The sequence below is a fragment of the Quercus lobata genome, chromosome 7, assembly GCF_001633185.2.
Source record: "Quercus lobata isolate SW786 chromosome 7, ValleyOak3.0 Primary Assembly, whole genome shotgun sequence".
NCBI classification, from domain to species: domain Eukaryota; kingdom Viridiplantae; phylum Streptophyta; class Magnoliopsida; order Fagales; family Fagaceae; genus Quercus; species Quercus lobata.
Genome location: NC_044910.1, coordinates 16,606,018 through 16,633,923, shown reverse-complemented (window position 1 = coordinate 16,633,923; position 27,906 = coordinate 16,606,018). Strand labels below are relative to the sequence as shown.

Here is a 27,906-nt window from a genome sequence, read left to right as displayed (position 1 = left end):
TCTATAATTTTTTTTTTCTTTACCTATTTTTTGAATTTTTTGGTAGGTTAATTGCAAAATTTTGGCAAACTCTAATAGAAATGACACAATGACACCGTTTTTATACTTGAAATGTGAAATTGGAAGTTTTAAAAGTTGAGAAATCGATTTAGAAGTGATCCCAAATTTAAAAGGGATAAAGTGCATTGCAACCCAAAGTTTAATTATATATATTTTTTTGATAGGAAAATTTTAATTATAATTGATTAGTTAATAAAATCAGCCTTTTGGTATAATTGTATACTTTTAAATACTTTTAACAATTAAAATGAAATATTAATTAAAAAAATATGGTTATTTCTTAAAATATCCTTCACTTTAGAGATATCATATATATAAAACAGTATTCTATTTAACTATTATTATTAGGTAGATATTAGTGTGTGGTATATATATAAATATATAAGTGTAGCATGAAATTTTACGAAGGGAAAAAAAAATCCCAAATAATTAAAAAAGAAAAGGACATAATAATAAATGGGGCAAGGCCCAAGCCCATAATACATACAAAGAAAAAAGAAAAAGAAAAAGAAAACCCCATCTAAAACCCCTCCTCCTCACTCTCACTCTCACTCTCAGACTCATTTTTCATGTAAAAATTAAATTCAGAAACACTACACGAATGGCGCTAATGCTATCATTATCATCTTTTCCTTCACTTCTTCTTCATCCTCATTCAAAACGTCACCGTTTTGTGTCCTTCAATTTCAATTTCAATTTCAAACCAAAACCAAAACCAAAACCAGCAGCAGCGGCAACCTCCGTCTACTCACCCAGAATTGACAACCTCGTCGACTCCGTCAACATTGCCGATGACGTCACCCAGGTCCACCCCTTCTTTTTTATTTAGCTATGTTGTGTTGTGTGTGTTTTGAAATATGGTATCAATTCAATTGTTTAACGTTGGGGGGTTTTTGTTTTACACTCAAATTAAAACTTTTTAAATTTTTTTACTAATATGAGTAAATTTTTATATATATATAGTTGATTGGGAGAACACCAATGGTGTACCTGAACAAAGTTACGCAAGGCTGTGTTGCTAATATTGCTGCAAAACTTGAATCTATGGAGCCTTGCCGAAGTGTCAAGGATAGGTAACTAATTGCTATGCTATTAACTCCTCTCTCGCATTCATTTCTACTCTTTCACCCTTTGATTTAATTTAATTTCATTTATGTTTAGTTGTCTTATGTTAAATGATTTTATTCATGCAACTTCAATATTATATTAATGCAACCGATGATGCCTCATATGTTCGCGAAGGGAACCCACATAAATCCTCCATTTTTTAGCCAAATGCCGTGACATTTTGTGTGTGTGTGTTTTTTTTTAGGACCTTTGGAATTTTATTTAAATACCACACCACGTGTAGGGAATTGTAGGATTTAAATGAGAGCCAGAGGGGATCTTATCCGCTATATTCTGCAGACTTCTTTACCTTCTGCTAACAGAAGATTACGAATACACATGAACTGACGTTCTTGTGAACTTTTGACGTTTCAGAATTGGTTATAGTATGATATCTGATGCAGAGGAAAGAGGGGAAATTACTCCTGGGAAAGTAAGTCACGGACTTTCTTTGCTATGATACAAAGGAATTCGCTTTATTCATCAATGCACCTCTTTTTATCTGAAGTTCCTTTTTACATTTTCTTTGAATTAGGTATGATATCTTGGTGAAAGCCAACTATTCAGTTCAATTCTTATTATATTTTTCTTTCTGTAATTATGCATGCAGAGTGTATTAGTTGAACCAACTAGTGGAAATACAGGACTTGGTATTGCTTTTGTTGCAGCGACTGAGGGATATAAACTTATAGTTACAATGCCTGCATCCATAAATCTCGAAAGAAGAGTTCTTCTACGTGCATTTGGTGCAGAGATTGTTTTGACTGATTCAGAGAAAGGTCTGAAAGGGGCTGTTGATAAAGCTGAAGAAATTGCCCTCAGTATGCCAAATGCTTACATGTTTCAGCAGTTTGATAATGTCGCTAATACCAAGGTTATATCTGTTTCATCTCCTGAGAGAGGTTTTTTTTTGAGCTTTTGTTTATTATAAAGTATGCCTTATATTAAGATATGCATGCATGAATTACAGATCCACTTCGAAACTACAGGGCCTGAAATATGGGAGGATACCATGGGTATTGTTGACATATTTGTTGCTGGGATTGGAACTGGTGGCACTGTTACAGGCACTGGGCGTTACCTGAAAATGATGAACAAAAAAGTACAGGTTAGGATAATCCTTTTTTTTTTTTTTTAAAGGAAATTAATTACTTGTTGTTGCAATATGTTGATAGATAATGAATGTATACTAATAACAAATATTATGTAGAGTTTTTCTCATTTAATTGATCAACTAAAGTGCTGGAAAACTCATTAAATGTTCTAGGAATTTCCATATGAAGTGCATGCTTGAACTTCAGAGGACTTTTTTGTTTCATATTTATTTGTTACTTTGTCTTTTTGATTTTTTTTTTTTTCAATTCAATTTACTTTTAAAATATGTAAAAGAAAAGCATTATAGAATATGATTCCACGTATGGGATGGAATATGTGTATATTTTTATTTATGCAAATGCACTCACATGTGTAAATACACATGCACAGACACATATACATACACACGTATGGTTGTGTGTACGTGATTCAATGGATTAGATGGGGACTAGGGTGTGACTGCAGAAAGTGATTAGGGGTTTGCATGGTGGGCATGTGGAAGGATATTAGAGAAAGGTGGGAACTCCTTCCTGAATCATATCAAATTTTTTATTGGGAATGGCACTCGTGCATTTTGGCTTGATTATTGTATGGGAATTGTCCTCTCAAAGACCTTTTCTAGATTTGTTCAGACTAGCAGTGGATACTGAAACTTCAATATCATCTTATCTGGTCAATTTAGATGATCGAAGCATATGGAATTGGAATCCTAAGTTAATCAATTGTTTCAGTAATGGGAAGTTGAGTCTGAGAATTAATTTTCCGTCTAGTCAGGGTGAGGACCAATTAGCATGGAGATGCTATAAACATGGAACTTTTGAAGTTCATTCATACTATGATACTTTGAGATGGTTTACAGGAGCACAATTCCCATTATGAAGCCAGTGGGGTGCCAAGCTGCTTTGTTCAATAGCATTTTTCTTTTGGACAGGCCTTGGGTTAGATTGTGGTTGTTGACAATCTTCAGAACAACATCTTGTTCTTATTGATTGGTATTGCATGTGCAAGATAATGAGTTGGTTGAGCATCCTTACTACATTGTTCAGTGAGAGGTGTAAGCACCGTGAGGTGTGAAGTGATCTCGTACTAAACGAAACTACTTTCACCTTCCATAATTTAAATGAAAGAAAGTCAACCTATTCCTGCAATTGCGGTTAGTCTCGCTACCTCTTTGGTTGCTGCCCCCTACTTGCTCATTTGCAATTACTATCACAAGAAAGTCGCCCCTATCTCTAAGGGGGCTTATGCACTCCATGACTTTCTTATGTTAAGGGTCCCGAAGACTGAATTTAGCTGCCAACCCTAGTTAGCAAGCTGAAAAAGCCCTTTTCCCTTTCTCTAAAAGGTAAGCTTCATAGCTCCAACCAGGCTGTCGCCGCCGCTTACTAAGTGCTGGTTCTATCCCGGCCAAGCAACCAAAGTCGGGGACCTAGGTGGGAATAGTGAAAGATATTAGGCCCATGACTTGAAGACTGCAAGTTCGAATCCTGTCCCCACCTAATCACTTGAGATGTTGGGGAAGTTGGCAGCTATGCCCTAACTCACTCCTTTGAGTCATTTTTCTCATTTTTCAAAGAAAGCTTGGTGTTCTTTCGCCTTGCGTAACGTAAGGAAGACAGATTGTCACATGGCCTAAAAGAGAGAAAGAAAAGTCAGTGACAGCAGAGCACTAGAGGCATTCTAATTCTTGGTTCCTTTACTAGCCAACCTATGGCACTTGAGCATTTGCACGACGTTCTCATATGATCCTGTGGCTAGGCTGGGCCTAGGCAGTTCGAAAGAAGGGTATCGTCAAGACTTCTTGAGAATAGACGAAGGGGAGAGGAAGTTAATGAATGGCAAAGGCTGGATTGAAAAGTGCAGTTAGCTTCCTATGGAGAGAAGAACAAGGAAGCACTGGCCATGGCAAGCATTGGTTGGAAGAAAGAGGGCGGAGCTTAAGTATGCAGGAGGGGCTCAAGCCTTGATGGATTTTTGCATGACAGAAGTGATGTTGAACTCTAATAAGTGGCACAAGATATTTGGCCTTTTGTGTTTACATTATTCAGAGTCGTTTGGGTTATGCCGAAGACTTATGCCTCAAATATTGTAGTGTTGGTAGGAAGATTAATTATCATATTCATTCTAAGATTTGGAAAGAAATTCCACTGTTTGTCTTGTGGACACTTTGAGCACCCCAATCATGTTACCAAGAAATTTTGCTAAGATCTTTGTATGAGTGAATGACTAGCTTGGGTTGCATCCCTTCATCTTCTTTTCTGGAGTTTATAAATTTTTGAATCTTACATCGTAATTCTTTGGGAGTGGTTCAAATGTACACATTGTAGATATTTAAACTCTCTCCTTTTATGATTAGAAATATTTACTTATAAAAGGCATGAATTAGATGTGATGATTAGCAAAGGAAAAAAAAAAAAGAGTTAGGTGGGATAATGAAGAAAAAAATCAAAGAAAAGAGTAGTAGAAGTCTTGCAATTGTTTCCTTATGAGCAAGTTAGAGCTTAGGATTGATAATTTGTTATATACCATGAAATGACAAGAAGCACTTGTCAATGGGTCCAATCACAATAATCACTAATACAGTACCTGGCTACCTGCTTATATTTCTTGTAGGTTTTTGCCCTAATTTTTTGTATTCCTAATTTTCTTGCAATATCATCCTGACAAATCCTGCCGACACTTTTGTATGATCCTTCACAGTTTGTTGGTTCATAGTGACATTGGGTGTACAAGTCATTCCATAAATCTTCATGAACTCTGCACTACATACTTCAAAATGCAGAAGCCAAAATTTTCATAGCATATTAGCTTTTGCTAGAACTGCAAGAGAATTTTACATGATAATGTTAACGGTTCCTGCCACCATGAAGGATTGGTTAATTTTTGAAACATCCTGTCCATTGTGTATAGCTGTCCATTATCTTCTGGCAGTGATTTGGGTAAAATAAAAATTTTTATTATTTTTTTGATGACATGGAACTTTACTAAGGTAGTTCCCTTTAGACCCACCCTAGGGAGTAAACCATGGATACACATTATTATTCTCAAGGATATCCCATAAACTACCTGAAGTACTGATCACAAGAATTGCTTCAAGATTTATATCGTAGTATGTGTCAATTAGGCCACCTAGCTCCTCTCTTGGCTCCTATATAAAATAAAATAAAACTCCTCTCTAGGCTCCTATATTGCCAAAGTGTTTTTTTCTCTCCAACTTTGTGATCCATCTTAATAGGAGAATCAGTAGCCATGGCTACCAGTATCTTATTTTCCTTGAGCGACCTTAATAAATGATTCATTTGAGGAATATAGGAGCTTTTGGCTAAAAGAAAGAAGGATTAGGTTGGTTTTGGCCTTCCCTTTTGGTAATTAATGTTTTTTGTATAACCTTCCCTTTTATTTAGTAATTAATGTTTTTGTATAACATATACGATTCAATAGTATATGTGGAATATTTGGAGGAAGCAGAACAGCGGAACCTTTGAAGGGGAGGAGAGTTCTATCATTGAGTTGAAGCACATTTTCATTCTGTCTTTATTTGATTGGATGACTGCTTTGTGTGGTCTTGCCATACCTTCTTTGCTGGATTTTCTAGATTTATGCAGGTTTTTTTTTTTTTTTTTCAATAAAGTTTTTATTTACCAATAAAAAAATAAAAAATAAAAAAGATTCGATAGTATCTCTCCATTAGATTTTTAAAGTACATATATAGGTGTGGCAGGTATGTATTGGCTTCTTACAAAACATTTTGGGTTTTTTGGATTGGAAGAATAGTGGTCTGAACAAAAAATCAGAAATATATAGTCTTCTTAGGAAAATAATTATATTAACTTTTTGGTGGGATGGAATTGCTTCATACATCTAGGTTTGCTTAATCATAAAGGAAATTTCCCCCCTTCATAGGAGGCCCGGCTACCTCAAATTAGTAAGATATTTTGTTCTTATTCTCTACTCCAATTAGGTATGGGTGGTTTTTGTAGTTTCTTTGTTGAATCCAAATTTTTCCAATCGGTGGTAGAGGGAGGCGGATGTTATTTTTCGTTACAGATTTTTGAATGGGGCAAATATTTTATGAAATCCGTTTTTATGGGTAAGAGTGCGGCACAATGGCTGATAAAGAATATCGAATACTTTGTAGTTGGGATTAGTTCCAAGCAGTTTTTTACATTCAGGGATGGTGATATTGCTTACACTCTCCAACGGAGTTCCTATTCTTTTAGCAATTTCTTATTTCTGACTGAACTCAAAGTTGGCGGGTCTAGGAGATCTGTCATTATCCCTGAGGGCAAAGCTAAGAATGGTTGGAGGACATTTGGTTTGAGTTAAGAAAGATGTTGGAACCTAACCAATATGTTGTGGGTGGTTCAGGCCTTATGAAATTTGTTGCTCAGTTGCATAGGTGTAATTCAGAGATTCAAAACACGACTTTTGTTGAAACTGTGCTAGGCCATCACGTACAAGTTATGGACAACAAGCATCTAGAGTAGTTGTGCATCAAAGATAAGGGGAGGACACAATCAGGGGAGGAGAGAAAGGTGATGCCGAAATTAGAACCTGCAAAGGTGGTGATGAGTGGTAAACTTGTGGCCAAAATATTTCTGATAGTTGTGGGTGGAGGATCTGTGAAATCTTGGAGCATTAATGTGGATATTAATTTAGGAGAGACAATTCCAGTAGGAAACACACTTCAGCATCAAAGGAGAACTCTCTCGTCTCCCGTGATCACTTCGTCTCTCAGGGTGCAGCGTCGAGTCGATAGGTGGAGACTTCGACAAAGGTCAACGGTAGGATTTTCAATGGTTTTAGCTTCAATGGACTTGAGATGGCTCCGGGCACAATTGACATGGTGGATTCACATACATCTATGGGCATTTTCTTGGCCAATCTTCTTTGGAGCTTGTCGATTGCTGGGTTTGTGGAGTTCGGTGTCAAGGGAGGGGTTGAAGCTGGAAACGTGAGTTGTGGGAGTGTGTTTTAGGGTATGGAGGCCAAGGGTGTCATGCCGAATGCAATTATTGTGAGCAATCAGCCCAATTTAGTAGTGGTACCATTGAAGGCAGATTGTGGTCTACCTAAGTTGTTTGTTTCGTTGGTGGAGGAAGAGGTTTTGTCAGATATGGGTTTGGGTGCAGAGGAAAGGATTTCAAATTGTAGCCAGCTAATTACTATTGTTCCTCCTGGGTTGGCTTTGTCTAGTGAAGTGCACAATGGTATTGAGGTAATGGGTCTGGATAGTCCGCTGGATATTTCTAATTGGGTGAAGCACAGAATCCCAAGTTTTGGTAAGTTGGTTGGGCTCCCTGTGAGTTGCCATAAGAAGTTGTGTATTGCTTATCTTCAAAGGCTAGAAAAGGAGATGGAGGATGCTAACCCATTGCGGAGAAAAGCAACTGTTAACCAAATTGTAGCTACTTCTACTTGTAAAGGGAAGAGAGAATTAAAGAATTTAATCTCCTAGGTTAATTATGATGGGAGGTAGAGTGTTGGTTGTGTAGAAGAGATTGTAGTTGGGAAGTAATTGTTTTTATGAAGTTGAAAATGATCTCATGGAATGTTAGAGGATTGAATAATTCTCAGAAATGTTTGGTAGTGCGAAACTTGTTACGTGAGTGGAATTGTGATGTAGTATGCCTTCAAGAAACAAACCTTGCTAGCATGGATAGACGGATGGTTTGCAGCCTATAGAGTTGTCCTTTTGTGGATTGGGTGGTTTTAGATGTTGATCATACAGTTGGTGGAGTTTTGATTATGTGGGATAGAAGGGTTTCAGAAAAGTTGGAGGTCTTGGTGGGTTCTTTTTCTGTGTCGGTTTAGTGGCAAGGTGTGGAAGATGGTTTTATTTGGGCATACTCAGGGGTTTATGACCCAAATGCTAACAGTGTGAGGGATCATATGTGGGATGAGTTGGTTGGTATTCAGCAATACTGGAATGTTCCTTGGTGTTGCATTGGGGATTTTAACATTGTCCTTTTTCCTAGTGAATGAAGGGGTGGTTCTCACCTTACTTCGGCTATGGAAAAGTTTTCTAAGTTTATGGAGTATCTTAGTTTGATAGATTTGCTTTTGAAGGGAGGGAGTTATACTTGGTCTAGTGATACTGACCAGCCTTCCATGTCTAGGTTGACAGAGCTCTGGTTTCTCATGAGTAGGAGGAACACTTTCCAGATGTGATCTAGTGGATTTTACCGCGACCTGTTTCAAACCATTTCCCAATTCTTTTGGAGGCAAGGGGTATGGAGAGGGGGAAGAGTCCTTTTAGGTTTAAGAATATGTGGTTGAAGATGGATGAGTTTGTTGATAGAGTTTATTCTTGGTAGAATCATCATTCTTTCTCTAGTACACCTAGTTATGTGTTTGCTAAAAAGCTGCGGGTTTTGAAAGAAGACATTATTCAGTGGAACCATAGTGAGTTTGGCAATGTCAGTCATCAGAAGAAAGAATTACTGGGGGCTTTAAATTTATTAGATGCTAAGAAAAGGGATCTTGGACTCTCTGAGGCAGAGATCCATGAGAGAAATTTAGTGAGGTCTTCTTTCACTGGAAGAGATCTCATGGAGACAAAAGTCGAGAATGTTATGTATCAAGGAGGTTGATAATAATACTAAGTTCTTTCACAAGGTGGCTAATTCCCGTAAAAGGTAGAATCATTTGAGTTTCTTGGAAGTGGATGGGGTGATTTATGATGAGGGATTAGAAGTGGCTACTTAGGTTGTTCAATTTTATAAAACTTTGTATCAAGAGACAAAGGAGTAGTGGCCTTTTGTGGAAGGTTTGGAGTTTGATCAAATTGGGGGGATGGAGAGGGGATGGCTGGAAAGGAGGTTTGAGAAGGAGGAGATTCTATCAGTTGTCAAAGATCTAGAAGGGGATAAAGCTTCAGGTTCGGACGGCTTCTTATGACCTTTTTCCATAAATGAGAGTTGTGGAAAAAGACGTCTTAGCAATCTTTAAAGAGTTCTATCAACACTATAAGTTTGAAAAATCTCTTAATGCTACCTTTATAGCCTTAATTCCAAAGAAGAATGATACCTCTAATATTCGAGATTTCAAACCTATTAGATTGGTGTGGAGTATTTATAAAATCTTGGCTAAGGTTCTGACAAATCATTTGAAAGTGGTGTAGTCCTATTGCCAATAGTGTGTTGATAGTCGGGTGAAGAGTAAGATTCTGGGATGATTTGTAAGCTAGATATTGAGAAAGCTTATGACCATGTGAATTGGGAAGCTCTTCTAAATTTGCTACAGAGAATGGGCTTTGGGGAGAAATGGTGTGGATGGATTCGTACCTGTGTCTCCACAATTCAGTTTCTATGTTGGTCAATGGGTCTCCTGCTGATTTTTTTGGTAGTTCCAAAGGATTGCATCAAGGGGATCCGTTTTCTCCCATGTTATTTTTGGTTATGATGGAGGTGTTTAGTAGGATGCTGAAGAGAATGGAGGGGGCAAGTTTACTTCCTTGTTTTAAGATTGGTGGTAGGAGGGGTGGAGGGGAATGTGTTTCGCATCTGTTGTTTACAGGTGGTACTATCCTTTTTTTATTTTATTTTTTTTATGCAAATGTGGAACAAATCCTATATGTTCGGTTGTTACTACTTTGTTTTCAGGCTGTGATAGGCTTGAAGGTCAACATGTCTAAGAGTGAAATGGTTTTATAGGGGAGGTGAATAATGTGCATGCTTTGGCAGAGATTTTGGGTCATAGGGTTGGATCTTTGCCAATGACATATCTTGGTATGCCGTTGGGGGCGTCTCATAAGTCTCTCTCAATTTGGAATCCTATTTTAGAAAGAATTGAATGGAAGTTATCTAGGTGGAAGAAGCTGTATTTGTCGAAAGGTGATCGACCGACATTGCTTAAGAGTATGTTATCTAGCCTCCCTACATATTTTTTTTTATCTCTTTTCACCATTCCTACTCATGTGGCTAATAAAATTAAGAAGTTGCAAAGGGATTTCTTGTGGGGTGATTCCAAGACACATCTATTGGGATGGGATAAGGTGTATGCCTATTGCTAGTGGCGGTTTAGGAATTGGGAAACTGAACACCTTCAATAAAGCCTTACTAGGAAAATGGCTTTGGCGGTTCGTGGTTAAGGAGACTTGGCTTTGGAGGAGGGTAGTAGTTTTGAAATGTGGGGAAGATTTTTTTTTTTTTTTTTTTGGGGGGGGTGGGGGGACCTCCAAGTTGGGAAGATTTTTTCATGAGTGTGACTTGTGGAGGAGTATCCAAATGGGTTGGGAAGCTTTTAGCAAAAACATCCAGTTTAAGGTTAGGGTGGGGAATAGAGTGAAATTTTGGATTGATCAGTGGTGTAGGGACCTTCCTCTCCATTTGGTTTTTCTGGTCTTGTACAATATTGCTACTAACAAAGCGGCCTCTACAGACTTTTCTCTGTTATGGAATGGAATGGGGGATAGGAAAAGTTGGGATGTTCGTTTCATTCGGGGTCCTAATGATTGGGAGGTGGATGTGGTGGATGATTTCTTTCAGTTCTTGGCATCCAAATTACCTTTAGCAGATGATGGTAATCGTATGAGTTGGCAGTTGACGAAGAATGGAGATTTTAATATCTGTTTATTTTATCATAAGTTGCGTGGTTCTTCTTCCATTGTTTTCCCTAGAAAGGTATTTGGAAGGTTAAGGCACCCCGTCATATCTCTTTCTTTGTTTGGACAGTTGCTTGGGATAGGAATCTCACAAGTAATAATCTACGGAGTAGGGGTTTTGATTTTGTTGACCGGTGTATTATCTGTCGATGTTGTGGGGAAATTGTAGATCATTTGTTGCTACACTATGGAAAGGCTCATTGGTTGTGGAGTTTTGTCTTTAGAACTATTGGGATTTCGTGGGTGCTCTCAAGAATGGTAGCAGATTTCCTGTTTGGTTGGTGGAATTGGTTGGGGAAGCACTCATCTAACATTTGGAATTTATTTTTGTTGTGTTTGATGTGGTGCATTTGGAAGGAATGCAATCAGCAAACTTTTGAGGACTTAAATCTGATGACATGTTGCTTGCTCTTTTTATTGGTTCCCTTTATGATTGGGCTAGGGCTTGGGGACTCACATCTAGTGATTCTCTCCCTCCCTTCCTTAGCTCTCTTCTTCTTTGTAATTAGTTTTCTTTTCTCTTTTTTGTTGTAATCTTTGATATGCTGTGTTTTTTTGCATAAAACAGTTTTTTTTTTTTTTTTTTAATATACATTTTTACTGATCAAAAAAAAAATTGACTGTATTCATCCAATTGTCTATTCAATCAATAATTCAATATCAACCTAGCAAAATTTAACTGAAGTAGATACAGTTTCTTACGAAACATGAAATGGGTTGAGGCAAATAAAATATACTAGATCAACATAGTGATGATTACAGAAATCATCAAAGTAGTTTTTAGAAGGATGTTATGACTGCTTTTGATTTCAAAGAGAAGATTGGCCTTCCCAAGAACATGCATCAAAGTTTACCAGAACTTCTAATATCTAAAAGAAGTCATTTATTAAAATATAGAAAGGCTATTACATATTTTATTTTGGGTAAGTCAGCCATTAACCATCACAAACCCCTATCAATGGGAACAACAAGTCTAGGACCTTACACATCAAGGCACTTTGAAAGAGAATATGTATTCCATGATAAATATACATTATGTTTTGACTCCAAAGTTCATAAAGTTATATTTCATAACCTAAAAGTTCAAGTTATTATTATTTTTTAAACTTATATCATTTGGGGTGCTGTTCCTCTCTGTGTGATGTGGCTTATATGGAGAGATTTAACCATTGTATGTTTGATGACACTGAGTGCTTGCCCTTGGAAGTGAAACTGTTTTATGATTGGATGATGCACTAAGCTTTCATTCCTTTCCTACTTTTCTGGAATTTTTGGATTTATGGACTCTTCACATTGATTTTTAGTATCCTCTGTTCACTTCCTGTGCACAATTGCTGTATTGTTATAATCCTTAATTTTTTTGATAAGTAACTCTTATTATCCTTAATTGAATATAGCTTTCCATTTACTTATCAAAAAAAAAAAAATCATTTGAAATGTAGCAAAAAATCAGGTTATTTTTTATTTGGTGGAGACACATGATATGGTAGCTCTCAATTCTCATATGGTGTTGTTGAGTGGTTAACGTAGTTATGTGCTGTTTCCTTTGTTCTTGATTTTCTTGTTCCTAGATGACCAAATGTTAAATTTTCCTCTGTTTAGGTTGTTGGCGTTGAACCTGCAGAGAGAAGTGTAATCTCAGGAGAAAACCCAGGTGGAGGCCACTATGTCCATTTTTTCTAGAAATTTTTTAATTAATTTGATAATCGTTTGCCATTTCTGCTTCAAGAACAATTGTGGGGCTTTCTATTTATGGCATGCAAAGCTTTGGTGCAGGTTATTTGCCAAGCATTTTGGATGTTAAATTGCTTGATGAGGTTGTCAAGGTAAAGAAAATTTTGTTTCCTTTGTTTTAAGATTTCTTTTTGATAGGTAATAAATCCCAATCATCTGCTTCTCACGTTTCGTGAATAGCCAGGACATTGAGGAATATCCAGAGAGGCATTTAGGAAATCGGTCTGATTCTATCTCTGTTCGTTCTGTTTGAGGCAGAGTATATAATAGGTTCTCTTAAAGATCACAAATAAGTAATGGAAGTCATAGGAAGTAGGAATAATGCCAAAAACAGCATGCATTTAATCAAACAAAGATCTCAAGAATAGAACCTTCAGTGCATTCCATGGGAGCTGATCTCCATCAAAGGTCAGCTGTTCCTCTCCAAATGATCTACATAGTGTAAAGTGGAATTAAATTCCTAATAAAACTACTTTTATGCTGTTGAAAAGTCCTTCTACAGCAAACTAATACTCCCACACTGCAACCTTAGCATCACCAATTGCACCCAGAAAGTAAATACCAAGGACCACATCTCTCTAATAACAGAGCAATGAAGAAAAAGATGATCAACTGCTCAACATCAAACATACCAATTTGGTTCAGCCTCCAGTTGCTATCTGCCTTTCTACTCAATGAAATATTGGAATTTTGGAATATAATATTTCAAACAGAGAATCAACTGATTCTGATTCAGTATTCAAAAGCATGCTAGCCTTTTTACATTTTGAAATAGATACCAAAACACTAATATTATCCGCCTGGGGCTTCAAAATCATCACAATGGATTGAAGCTTACATGTTAGACTCTCAATTTGCCTATGGAGCTCTTCAGATGATTGCAATGTTGACACACAGGGAACAAGAGTTTAACCCAGTGGAGCCTTCCATATATATGAAAACCTTAAAACTGCCTGTTTTATTTTTCCAACCAAAAGGCTCAATAATTATGCTGAGTTCCTAGCATCTGTGTTCAAAATTATATGATCCAAAACATGATATCCTGGAATAAAAAATTTCTTAATTTTTCTTTTGATTTTTTGAATTACAAGTAGAAAAAACTGAATTGCCGAATTTTGTGGAAGAATGAACGCAAAGAGTCAAGGACCATAACACGTATAGAGCTCTACTTAAGATGGAGACACCTAATTCTATGGTTAATATGATTTATTCATTTATCAAAATTTAAAAAGTTAATACTGATGGGAAAAGGCCTTATTCTTGCCGAGTCAGAAGTTGGCAGCTAATCCTTCTAGGCACCATTTTCTTCAGGTGGATAGTTGTAGTTTGAAGGGTGTTTAGGAGGGTGTTCAACTGTCCTATATTTGTAAATCTGGGGCTTTATTTGGTTTCTTTGTACATGCTCTGATCTTCTTGTGATGTTCTAGTTTGATTAGAGCTGGGCTTGTGTCTATGGTGTTGTCTCTTTATTTGAAGGAAAGGGGATGTTTCCTGGTTCTTTGATTGTAACGTGTAAAGTTTGGTTTTTTAGCAGTCTCTCTGTCCAACTCTGGTTGTATTGTCTTTTGACCCCTGTTTTCTTGTGTTTCAATAATAATAATAATGTCCTCTCATTCATCAAAAAACATAAAAATAAAAAGTTAAGGAGACAACTGCATTTTAATATTCATCATTTCATGAAACATGTTTTAAATAAAATATATATTACTCATGCACTGTTCATCTTCTTGCTACATGATTCTTATGAGGCCATATTATACCACATAGTGCATTTTTTGTATGCTGATCTCCTTCCTGTTTAATACCAATAGGTTACCGAATGAAATCAAATAAATTGAAGGGAAATGAGAAAACTTTCAAATCTAAACATTCTTGGTCAAAAGCTGCTTCAGCTCCTCTGTTACAGAATTTGTATATAAACCTAAATGACTAAACCCTATAGATCTTGGGCTCTAAGTTACTGATAACTTAAATTAAAACCCTAATATGTTGGATATACACATTAGCCCATCTCATTACAAAGAAATTAAACCTTAACATAAAGTGATTTACCTGCCACAATTCTAACTATAAATAGAATTCCTGAAATACCCTACCAAGTCTGAAAATTTAACTCCCAAAAGTCAATTTCCTGATACCTTTCCTTTCTTGATGGAATTATGCTTCTCAATCTTAATTGTATCAATTTTTATTTGATTTCTATCCAATGGAAATGGAATATTTTCTTTAATTTTTTGATTGCAATGGTTTGTGGAGAGTTCATTTATCTCATCAGAGTCATCACTCTAGTCGATTTTTGACATTCTCCTGGATGGCCAAACTGGATTGATGTTTGGATATACCACTCATCTGGACTTCAGATAAATTTGTTTTTTCTTAACTAGTGTTGTCGAGTGCTTTCATTTCAAAATGTAGTTTCATGAACTATCTCATATGAAGTTTATTGACCAAAATGTAGGTTACCAATGTGGAAGCTATTGAAATGGCAAGGAAACTAGCATTGGAGGAAGGCTTGCTGGTAATATGCCATATTTTTTAACATAGAACATTTTGAAAGTTTTTAATAAAGTACAAAACTACTTCAATATTGTTTTGAACTATATTAAAATAAAAACTAGTTCAACTTCGAACTAGTGTTGTTTTCTATGTTCGCATTTTAGTCTTTTCTGATTATTGTTTGCAGTGATTTTGAATGCAAAAGCTGAAAATTCAGAACCGATTTCATACTATTCAACATTTGACAAACATAGGAAGTTCAAAACCAAACTATTGACAGAACTCAGTTTTTTAGTTTTGCAAGCATCCCCTTCCAAGATATTTCTCTTTCATATTCTGTTCAATGGCCAGGCGATTAGCATTAATGAAAGAACTGATATCCGTTGAGCAATTTTTGATTGTAGGAAGCTTCTTACTAAGGGGCCAACTAATTCGTTGACCTTTAATTTCATCATCATTTTCATCTCTTGCTAGCTATCACAATGACACTGTTATTACAGAAAACATCCCTTCCCCTCTCATGAATTTGGGTTTGATAATTTACATGGAGGCAAAAAACCTTTAGGTTTGAGAACATGTGGTTAAAGGATGAGGGATTCTTGGAAAGGGTGAGTTCATGGTGGGAGTCCTATCATTTCCAAGGAACTCCTAGTTTTGCTTTGGCTAACAAACTGAAGATGTTGAAATTGGATTTAAAAAGATGGAATGTGGAGGAGTTCGGCAATATAGGTTTGAGGGTGCAGAATTTATGGAAGGAGTTTAATGCGTTGGAAGTTATCGAAGATGACCGGGTTCTTTCAGTGGGGGAAAGTAAGGATAAGGATCGAATTCGTGGAGAGCTAGAAAAAACAACTTTGTTGGAAGAAATTTGCTGGAGGCAAAAATCTAGGACTCTTTATCTTAGAGAGGGAGATAGGAACACAAAAGTTTTTCATCGTATTGCAAATTCGCATAGAAGATGCAATACTATCGATAGGCTTATGGTAGATGGAGAGTTAGCTACGGATCAGGGAAGCATTGAGGGGTGCATTACTCATTTCTATTGGCAGGTTGTACACGGAGAATGAGGTCCACAGACCTCTTTTGGATGAGGTTGTTTTTTCTAGAATTTCTGAGGAAGATGCCACTTGGTTGGACAGACCTTTTGATGAGGAAGAAGTATTTGGAGTGGTCCATGATTTCAATGGTGATAAAGCGCCAGGTCTGGATGATTTTACAATGGCATTTTTCCAATCCTGTTGGAGCTTGGTGAAATCAGATATTATGAATGTGTTTCATAGTTTTCATGCCCTCGCTGTGTTTGAAAAGAGCCTCAATGCTACTTTTCTTGCTCTCATTCCTAAGAAAATTGATGCTGTAGATGTCAAAGACTTTCGGCCTATTAGTTTGGTGGGAGGATTGTACAAGATTATCGCTAAGGTGTTAGCCAATCGAATGCATAGGGTGGTTCATGGCCTTATTTCTAAATTTCAGAATGCCTTTGTGAAAGGTAGACAGATTTTCGATTCTGTCCTTATTGCTTTTGAGTGTTTAGACAGTTGATTGAAGGAAGGGATTCTGGGGGTGCTGTGCAAACTGGATATTAAGAAAGCATATGATCATGTGAATTGGGAGTTTCTCATATTTCTGTTACAGCAGTGTGGCTTTTCTGAAAAGTGGAGAAGGTGGATCAAGTGTTGTATATTAACTGTTAAATTCTCCATTTTGATCAATGGTAGCCCTTCTGACTTTTTTGGGAGTTCTAGAGGTCTTTGATAAGGTGACCCTTTATCCCCTTTTCTCTTTGATATTGTCATGGAGGCATTGAGCCATATGTTGGCTGCAGCTATTGCAGCAGGGCAATTTTCAGGCTTCATAGTGGGGAATGTGATTGGTTCCTTGATGATGGTGTCTCACCTTTTGTTCGCGGATGATACACTTGTTTTCTGTGATGCTGATAGTAATCATATAACAACCTTGCATGGGATTCTCTCTAGATTTGAGGAGATGTCAAGGCTAAAAATTAATTTAGGAAAGTCGTTCTAGTTGGGGATGTGCCTAATCTTCATGAGCTAGTGGAGATTTTGGGCTATAGGGAGTCGGCTCTTCCGCTGAAATATTTAAGTCTTCCGTTGAGAGCTTCTTTTAAAGATAAGACGATTTGGAATCATATTTTGGAGAAGATGGAGCGAAGGCTAGCTGGTTTGAAGAGGTTGAAATTTATCTACGGGGGGTAAGGTTACCCTTATTAAGAGTACTCTCTCTAGCCTACCTACATATTTCCTTTCTCTTTTCCCTATCCCAGGCAAGGTGGCTAAGAGGATGGAGAAATTACAAAGGGATTTCCTTTGGACTGGTATGGGGGACGAGCATAAAATTCACTTAGTAAATTGGTCTAAGATTTGTAGGCCAGTGAAGGATGGAGGGATAGGCATTAGGTGTTTGAGAAGGTTTAACTCTGCCTTATTAGCCAAATGGTTGTGGCGCTATGGTTTGGAGAATGATGCCCTTTGGAGAAGGGTCATTGGGGCGAAGTATGGGAATGAGTGGGGTGGTTGGTGCACAAAATCTGTGTCCGGGGCATATGGTGTTTGTTTGTGGAAGTTCATTCGGAGTGGCTGGGGGAATTTTTCCAAGTTCATTTGAAATGAAGTGGGTGATGGAACTTGTGTGAAGTTTTGGGATGATGTGTGGTGTAGAGATCGTCCTCTTAAGGAGGCATTTCCAGATTTATATATTATTAGTAGGACAAGGGATGCTTCGGTCTCTGAGGTTATGTGCTTTGTAAATGGGAGAGTTTCTTGGGACATTCAGTTTCGTCGTTTAGTGAATGATCAAGAGTCACAGTCTTTGGATTCGTTTATGGTTTTGATCTATTCCACTAAGGTGCGGGGTGTTGGTTCTGACAATCTTTGTTGGAAGCCAGCCAGTAGTCGAGGTTTCAAGGTGAGTGGGTATTATCATTCTATTTCCCCTTCTACTAGCATTTCTTTCCCTTGGAAAATGGTGTGGCAATCGAAGGTTTCTCCTTGGGTAGCTTTTTTCTCTTGGATTGCAGCTTTAGGCAAGATTCTAACTATAGATAACCTTCGGAAGAGGCGTTTTGTTGTCCTTGAGTTGTGTTTTATGTGCAAAAGGTGTGGGGAATTTGTAGATCATCTCCTCCTTCACTGTCCTATAGCTTTTGAGATGTGGAGTATGATCTTTTGCTTGTTTGGTATTTGTTGGGTGATGCCTCAAAGGGTAGTGGATTTGTTGGATTGTTGGACATGCAAATTTAGGCGTCATCGTAATATAGTTATCTGGAGGCTTGTGCCGCACTATTTGATGTGGTGTATCTAGCGGGAATGAAATTCTAGAAGCTTTGAAGGCCGTGAACGGTCCATGATTGAGTTTAAGTCTTCTTTTTTACTCTTCTCGAATGGTGTCTTGTTTTACCATCTTTTTCTTGTATTTCCATTCCTGTGTTGCTAGATCATTGTAATTTGGTTTCTTGATATTTTTGCCTTTTTGTACATTTCCTATGTATTGGGCTGTGTGTTTTTTAATAAAATTTTTTGTTACTTATCAAAAAAAAAAAAAAAATTCATACATGCACCCAGGTTGGTATATCATCAGGAGCTGCTGCAGCAGCTGCAATAAATTTAGCAAGAAGGCCTGAGAATGCTGGAAAACTTATTGCAGTGAGTACTTTTTATTATTATTTGGCTGTGATAAAAAATATGACTAATGTTGTTAGCTTGCAACATTCAGTATTTATAGCAAGATCATATGTAGCAGCATTCAACATCATTGATCTTCTCACCAACAAATCAGCAACATGAAAGTATTAGTCACAAAACTAGTATGGGGTCGGCTATGGATTTTCAATAAACTAATCAGGTTCTTCACATGTATTCTTCTCCACTATTTAAAAAAAATAAAAATATATATATATTTTCTGGGTTCGTTTGGATTGAGTTTATTTTTGCTGAAACTGAAAACTGAAACTGAAAACACTGTAGTAAAATAATTTTTAAATGTGTGAATAGTATTGTGGGACCCATTTTTAATGAAAAAGTTGCTGAAAATTGGAATTTGTGGGTCCGTGAACAGTGCACGGATGCACTGTTCACGGTTGACTTGGTCAAATAGTGCGGCTGGAAAAAAAAAAAAAAAAAAAATCAGAAAACGCAGACGCAGCTATAATTCGAATCCAAACGGGCACTCTATCACTTCCTTAATTAACATGTTCTTTTTCATTACTTCTATCACTGTTATATTAGGAAGTCGTAAAAAATGACATGTTAAGTAAGAGGATGACAAAGAGAAATTTTGGGTAGGATGGAATGGCAAAGAAGAATACATGCGAATGATCTTGATTATTTTGTTGAGGATCCATAGCCAAGCAATAATTTTCGTTTTCCCCCCTAATTACTTGGAGTTGGAAAAAAGAAAGATTATGTGTTGGGTTTAGGTTAAGCATAATTAAGGCTTAGTATATAGAATGCAACTATAGGAATACTATTAATAGGGATAGGAAATAGTAATAATTGATGGCAAAGAAAATTAGAGAGTAATCAATGCAAGTATCTTGAGTCGGCTATTTAAAAGAATGAGGAAATTAAGTTATCAATAGAATTAGGATAGAGTGGATTGAGAAGGAGAAGTGTGTCTAGAGTAATGTTTCATTATAGAATACATTTGAAGTTAAAACCTATCAGAAAGAAATATTTTTGAAGTTAAAGGAAAAAGTCTACAGGACTATTATTAGGTTGTTATGACATAGAGTTGTGGGCAAGAATCAACATGTGTTCATAAAATGAGTTAATGGCAGAGAAGGAACGTTGCTAAGTTAGTTCAAAAGAGATTCATATACTCTAATTCCATTAGCTGGTCCGATTGGGTATAAATGTTTCTAATTGAGGTTTCCGTGAGGAAAGAGTGTGAAGTTTCTTTGTTTTTGCCAATAAACATTAATGGTGACTTGTTGGAAATTTAGAAAAAAAAATTTCCTTGTATAGTTGTTTTTTAGAATCCCATAACATAAATATGATCCTTGCTATTGATATTTTATGGGCTTAAAACAGTGTAGTCAAAGGCGAGCTAGGCACTCAAGCTAGGCAAGACACTAAGGCACCTTTACTGAGGTGCTTGCCTTTAGAGCCTAGGTGAGTGCTCAAGCGCCTTAAACAGACTGTAAGGCACTTTAGGTGAGAGCCTCAATGAAATATAGCAAAAACAAAGGAGAATGGGGAAAAAAAATTAAAAAGAAGAAGAATTCCCATTCTGAATTGCTATAGGAAGTACAATTTTCATTGTAGAACTTTTGCAATATAAGAGCTTTAACTGAAAAAATCTTCATGTTTTGAGCATTTGAAAAATTATAGTGAATAGTGCTTTAAAGTTCCTCAAACTCACTAGGATAAAATTTCCCGAAGAATCATTGCTAATCCATTATGTTGCAATTTAGATGACTATCCATGTATATTAATAACATGATTCATTAAGTTTTCTACTCAATTCACATGACTATTACATTCCGTTTGTTTCAATGTAAAGTATTTTACACGTAAAATTTTTACTGTAAAGTATTTTTATTGAAAACATTTTCAAGTGTTTGGCAAGATTAGACATTTGAAAATGTAGGCAGCCATCAGCCACCAAATACAAGCACAAACCACCACCAACCACCCAAAATTGAAATTGGAAAGAGCGAAAAAAATAGCCACCACCACCCTGCTGCCACCAAAATCTAGTGACTAAACACCACCACAACAACAACCACCACCAACAAGAAGCAACAATACCAAATGAAAACAAAAATTCCAAAATCAAAGATAAATGAAACCAACCCTTATTCAGCCACCATCAAAACCCACGAACCACAACTATAGCAGTGCCGGCCACCAAAAACCAATCACCAAACTCAAAACCAAACCTGAAAACACCAAACCCAGCCCACCAAAACCCAACACCGATGACCCACCCCACTACCGACCTTATCACTGATCTGCACCACAAAAGGGGTAGTGGTTGTCGATTTGCACCGCCCTTACGCTCGACATTCACGTTGGGAACATTGATGTTGAGAGTCAAAGTCCCAAGGGACTACTAGAGAAGGTAGAGCCGGTGATAGGTAGGCTGGGTTGTGGAGAGAAACTGAAAGAGTGTGAGAGTGAGAGAGAGAGGCTGATTGGGACTGAGACATACAGAAATGTAAAATATTTTACCAATATTTCAAGTGTAAAAAGTTTTACACTTATTCGCCTTGGTTAAAATATTTTACCATTGACAAAATGTTTTACTGCAAAATAAACACTGTAAACTACGAAAATATTTTCCTGCAAATATTTTACATCGAAATAAACAGAGCGTTAAATACGTTATGTGATTAAAAAGTACACGTGGATGTTCATTTTAGCTAGCACGTAGTGAGTTCGAGGAACTTTATTCCATATTGGTTTGGAGAAAAATTATGTCTTATGTTATTGATAGACGTAGTTGCTTGAAAATAGACAGTGGAAACATATTAATGACAATGTCAATTTCCTTATGTTTAATTGTCATGAACTAAAGATGGGCTTCTAAATAGAATTTATCAAATATGCATTCCGCTAATCAAGTGAGTATTTCTATGGCGTAGGACATTAAAAATAGTACATCGTGCAGCCCAGCCATTGGACAAAAAAGTAAAAAGTAAAAAGAAAAAATTTATTGTGTTATCTTTGCATATTATTAGTAGCATAATAAGGTGACTTCGCCTTTCTTGTAGTAGTAGAGGTGACTTCTTTTTCAAAGGTTTAAACTTAAATGCTATAAATTGAAACTTATAAAGGTAAAGATTAATATACAATCTCATTTATTACCTCAAAGATGAAAAGAAAAGGTGGACTATGTGAAATACAATTTCCCTCTTCTTTCCCCTCCCCCTGTAAAAGATAATTTTTAATAGATACAAATGCACTACCAATGAAGAATTGCTTTATTTGAGATTTTCTTTCTATGGGCTCATACTTAACAAGTTTTTCCTTGAATTGAGACAAAGACATTCATTTTCAACACTATTTTTTCCTCACATTATTTTGAACTTGACACGTCTCTCTAATTTGTTTATTAAGGTTATCTTTCCAAGCTTTGGTGAGAGGTATATTCCCACTGTTCTTTTTCATTCTATCCATGAAGAGGTCCAAAAAATGCAACAAAGATAGCTTGAAACGAAACTGTTCCAAAAATTGAGTCTTCCGGATAATTGAGTCATTCTCATGCAATTGAGCAAGCAAGTCACCACCCTATCTTCTTAATAGGTAAAAACTTCTATTTGTTATGCTCTCAATCATTTAAATATAGAAAAAGAGAAGTATTTTCATTCAGTGACTTGTAATTTCTTTGCAGGTGCAATTTTCATTGAAGGCACAAGTAGGAGGTTAGAGTTGATAGCATTTCAAGGAGTAGCTAGACCAAAAAGGCAGTAGCTGGAATTATACCTTCTTCTTTTTTTTCAAACTGGCCTTTTCTTATATATTATTTTTTGTTTTTCATTTTTCTTTTTAAGAACAGTACTAGCAGATTGTTGATGCACTTGTATAACAAGTAACTATCCCACACTGCATTGCCATTATGCGTGTGTAGATGAGTCAGAGCTGAAGTGTCACCTTCAAAATGAGGCCATTATAAAGGGTCACCTTTAGTGCTTGCATGCTAAGCTTAAGTTTTATTGGGACTGAAAGCTAAAGAAGGATGAGTCAAAGCTGGGGGATATTTGGGTACCAGCATAGTAAGGGGATAGAATATAGTATGTTAACACATGGTTGAAAGAAAATTGCAAACTAGCATCTTGAGTTTTAGAAACTCAAGTTCCATATAAAACTCGAGGCTTAAAGACTTGCTTCTTACTTGCTGAGTTGGACACTATTGTGCACTATTATGCCACATAGATCTTGAGTCTTAAAGACTCAAGTTCTACAAAGCAAAACCGAGTCTTTAAGACTCGATTTCTACTGGAATAAAACCGTAAGTGTTTTTATGTATCTGGTTTGGGGTTATGTGGAAATGAGGGAAAAACAAAATTCCCAGTGGATTGATGTGGTTTGATAATGAATAAATGGGAGTAGTGATAAAAGATAGGAGAACTGCCAAATGTTTGTGAGTAAATATAGAAGGAGAGGGGTTGTGTTTTACTACTGACCTCAGTGCGAGACAGTGAGAGAGCTGAGTGAGGTTTTGAGTGAGAGGTTGCTGATGAGAGGAGATGAGAGAGTTTTCTGCCGCCAATGAGATGCGCTTGTCTCCGATAGAGTGAGGGTTTGCCGATGGGTTTTCTGCCATTGATGAGATGTGCTTGTCTCCGGTAGAGTGAGGGTTTGGGTGTGAAGGAGAGTGAGAGTGTTTTGGAGTCTGGACGCAAGTGTTTGAAATATGATCACAAATCGAGTATTAGAAACTCGATTTCAACATGGCTCCAGGTGAAAAAAAGTCCATGTCAGATGTTTGTAGCTTAGGATCTCGAGTATTTGAAACTCGATTTCTACCCAGAACTTGAGTTTTAAAAACTCGAGATGCTACTTTTCCACCTTGTTTTGAAACTAGGCAACTAATGAAATTCTTAGCAATCTAATGTTAAATGAAGAAAGAAAAAAAAAAAAAAAAATCAAAGCTAAGAAATGAAACTCAAACAACTCTCTTGTTTTCTTTCCCTTCGGCCACTGGACCTGTAAATGGGTCAAAAAAAGATTTAATTGGGGTTGATGCAATCCGAATTTGATAGGAGTGATGCAACTTGATCAATTATATGTCAGATTTTTCAAATTGCAATTCATCTTGGAAAGATGTGTGCTTGAGGAATGATTATAAATTATATTTTTGCTTATTTTATGTACGGTTTTGCAGGTTCTACATTACCTTTTGTCTTAGCTTTATTTCAAATAATCTAACTCCTAATTAACATACAATAATAGTCCTCTTCAAAAAAAAAAAAAAAAAAAAAAAAAAAATCAAAACTCCGAATACAGTTTTATGTATCCCCCTCTATGCTGATGATGATCACAAGCCAACAGATTTGAAAATCAATCATACAAAATAATAATAATGGATGAAAGTGTTAATCAAGTTGAGTTTTTTTTTTTATTTTTTTTATTTTTTCAGTAAAATAGCAAGTTTATGTGTTGCCATGAAGATGTTGCTTTTTTAAGATGTTAAAGTTAGCATGCCCGTTGGGTAGACACTAGACACAAATCTTTAAAAAATTAAAAACTTGAAAACTTCTGAAAACCATTGCATTTTCACCCTTTGGGCCAATTGTGGCAAAGGTGTGAACATAGAATAATTATTAGAAAGAAAAGGTAGTGGTTCAATTTTCTTCCTTCAGAGAGTTCAGACAGTTTACACGAGACGAGTAGAGTGGCTTAGTTTAGTCTTTTTGCTGTTCCTAATTATGGTTTCAAAGTTCCATACCAATTACGTTTAGATCAATTAGGACTGCTTCGTATTTCTAACTAAAATATCAGGTTCTAATCATGATTGCCATATAAATATAAATATATATATATATATATATATATATGGATTTTAAATTAATTTTGACTGTAATGTGTTTGCAAAAGAACAAAGTTTCTCTCCAAACTAGTTTGGAGAGAAACCCTACAAACTCATCATATATATTTATATTGAGTGTGAATTTTGAAAATCTAACCGTTAGATTGTATGTTCTTATTACATCCTTAATGCTTACAAAATTTCAAGAAAATCAAAGATCAATTGCTATGTCATTAAACAAATGTTATAATTTCAAGTTTTTGTAATATAAAATTGTATATAAAAAATAAGTTAATTGATCAAATAGTAAATAATATCTGATTTGAACGAAATTTGATATGCATGTTAAAAACATAAGGAATATGAAATTCAACGGTTAGATTTTTAAAATTCACATCCAAAAAAGAAATACATGAAAAGTTTGAAGAGTTTCTCTCCAAACTAATTTGGAGAAAAGTTTTGTTCCGGAGCAAATCACTGTAGTTTTTCTCTTGGAGGAATAAAATGACTTTGCTTTTGTAGTTTCCATTTGCTTTGCAAAATAATAGAGTTTTGTTTTTATATAAATATAAATATATATATATATATATTTATTTATTAATGATCATATTAACTTAACTATCTTCTTCTAATAAAAAAATAAGGGGGGAAAAAAAAACTCAACTTTCATTATTCATATGAATTTACTTTTCTTTAGAGTTACCCAAAAATTTAAAAAAAAAAATCAAAAAAAGTAACTCTAAAGAAAAGTAAGTTCATATGTATAATGAAAGCTGAGCTATTTTTTATTAGAAGTAGATAGTTAAGTTGATATGATCATATATATATATATATATACACACTGTGTCTTGTTGATATTCATGTTTAAAATGATTTAGATAACTTATACATAATATGGATGTTGTCATGCCCCAAACCCAACTATAAAGATGGGTACGTGACAACAACCGCACGCATATAGAGTAATCACCCTACAAGTGTGCAAGGCCTTCTTAGCAACTAAAATTTATCCTAAAAAATTACATCAAATAAATCCAAAATACCTCAACAATTTCTTTACAAATAGATCTCCAAATAATTTATAAGGAACAAAATCCAAACCTCATGTATATAATGCCAATTAGCCAATAAATATAAGACTATTACATGACCATCTAATCCCAAAATCACTAAGTTTCTTTCATGCTTACAACACAACAGAAAAACTCCCAAAACTTGCTATCTCTTCACAATTTGAAATTGGAGGGTAAAAAGGGGGGGGGGGGGGTGTTGACAACTTAGTAAGTAACCAAAGTCCTAATAAGTCTTATCAAGCAAATAGATCTGTAAAATAATAAGTTGTACATAGTTCGAATATTTTAATCTTATAAATATATCATAGATGGATTAGATAATAATCAGTTTTCCATATATCAAAGCTATAATTTACAATAGGTTCCAAAAACACATAAGCAGTTTCAAGGACTTAAAATAGTTCAAATATTCAAATAAAATTCATATTCTTAACAATCTTTACGACTATGATCATGCTATATCCTCATGACTGAGTATCAAATTTAGATGAAATTAGTTCCATGCTAATGTATATCCCTCATTAGCTGGGTCTAGAAACATGATAGACTCATGATACCCCAGATAGAACTAGTTTCAGTACCAATGAATAACCCCCATTGGCTGAGTATCAATTTACAATAGGTTCCAAAAACACGTAAGCAGTTTCAAGGACTTAAAATAGTTCAAATATTCAAATAAAATTCATATTCTTAACAATCTTTACGACTATGATCATGCTATATCCCCATGACTGAGTATCAAATTTAGATGAAATTAGTTCCATGCTAATGTATATCCCTCATTAGCTGGGTCTAGAAACATGATAGACTCGTGATACCTCAGATAGAACTAGTTTCAGTACCAATGAATAACCCCCATTGGCTGAGTATCAAAGTCAAAACATAGTCAGATTGTCTAAAATCATATATATCAAATCATAGATCAAACAAAAATATATCTCATTCAAATATATACATATATATATATAGTTAGTAATCAAATATATTTGTGATAATTCTTTATTCTTTACTTTAAATCAATAGTACAATTGAAATAAAAATGTAACAATTATAAACAATTTTCAGTAGTTAAAAATATAGTAGTATAAGCAAAATAAAACCAATTAGGATAAGGTTACTTACCTCAGCTAGCTTACCATAAAAGAACTTCTCCCTAACACTTTCTCTAAAATCCTTAGATATCACCTTAAGTGTGCAATCAAATCTTCTCAACTTGAATATTTTGGGTAGTCTTCTCTTTCAAAATATCTATTATTATACGCTGACTTAAATTTGCTTATATATAGCTAGTGTTTCAACCTTATTTTCTAAAAACCCAAACCCCCTTAATAATATTAATTATAAAATTGACCCCATAAACAGATTTACTTAATACCCCTCCTTTTAAATCCTTTTTTTTTTCCTGTGTATTACATTCTCCACCACTTATAAGAATTCAGTTCTCTGAATTCATCACAAACTGAACCAATTTATCTCGCTTCCACTATGCAACTGTAATGCCATGATTGTGTTGATCAATACAATTTCTTACTCAACCCCATAGTTCAAGAGCAACTTAAAAAATTCCTTTTCAGATATCTATCACTATGACCCCAAAAAAATTTAAAAGTTACATCCTTGGTGAATAAAATATTTAGAACCTACTTGTTCAAGTAAATCTAGTAACAAATGATATTTCTTCAATAAATAATCTCTGATAATTCTGAACAATGAAGGAGCTTCCATGGTTATGATGAAAGAAAATCCACAATCAAAGTTTTCCGTAAATCACTATGCTTTGACCTCCCATTAAGTTGTATATTGCTTCCACTTACATAGAAGTTCAGAACTATTTCAGAACAGATGTGTAGACTTTTCCGACCTCAAAATTGTAAAATAGAAACTTCCAAAGTCTCCACAAAAATCAACTGAGCATTGATATAGTGTCTGTCATAGAATGTCTATCTTAATCACATAAATAATTTTCACGATTAAGCAAAATTTTATTCACCTTTAACCTCTAGATGATGCTTGGGCTAAACTCATTGAAGAGTTGAGTTCCTTGTGAATCTACTGCTTATTATGAAATCATAATCTCTAAATGTATCTTTGCTAGAACGAATTCCATGAAATATCTCAAACCCCCTTTTGTTTTTGTTTTTCCTTTCTTTAACTTACAGATAATATTGTCCCAACAGCCTAGTATAATGCAACTTTATAATCATTAACCACTTGTCAATATAAAACAAAGGTAATGCAATTGTC

At 35.5% G+C, this 27,906-nt stretch overlaps 1 protein-coding gene across 1 annotated transcript; it reads left to right on the top strand.

Annotated features, from left to right (window-relative positions):
• Positions 1 to 586: 586 nt before the first annotated feature.
• Positions 587 to 22,718, top strand: LOC115952724 (S-sulfo-L-cysteine synthase (O-acetyl-L-serine-dependent), chloroplastic). Its single transcript, XM_031069941.1, has 11 exons — positions 587 to 865; positions 1,024 to 1,133; positions 1,543 to 1,600; positions 1,778 to 2,041; positions 2,138 to 2,275; positions 12,470 to 12,521; positions 12,644 to 12,693; positions 15,060 to 15,119; positions 18,679 to 18,759; positions 22,177 to 22,362; positions 22,451 to 22,718. The coding sequence occupies exons 1-10, from the start codon at positions 662 to 664 to the stop codon at positions 22,264 to 22,266; spliced, it is 1,107 nt and encodes a 368-aa protein (XP_030925801.1). The 5' UTR covers positions 587 to 661; the 3' UTR covers positions 22,267 to 22,362; positions 22,451 to 22,718.
• The last annotated feature ends 5,188 nt before the right edge of the window (positions 22,719 to 27,906 follow it).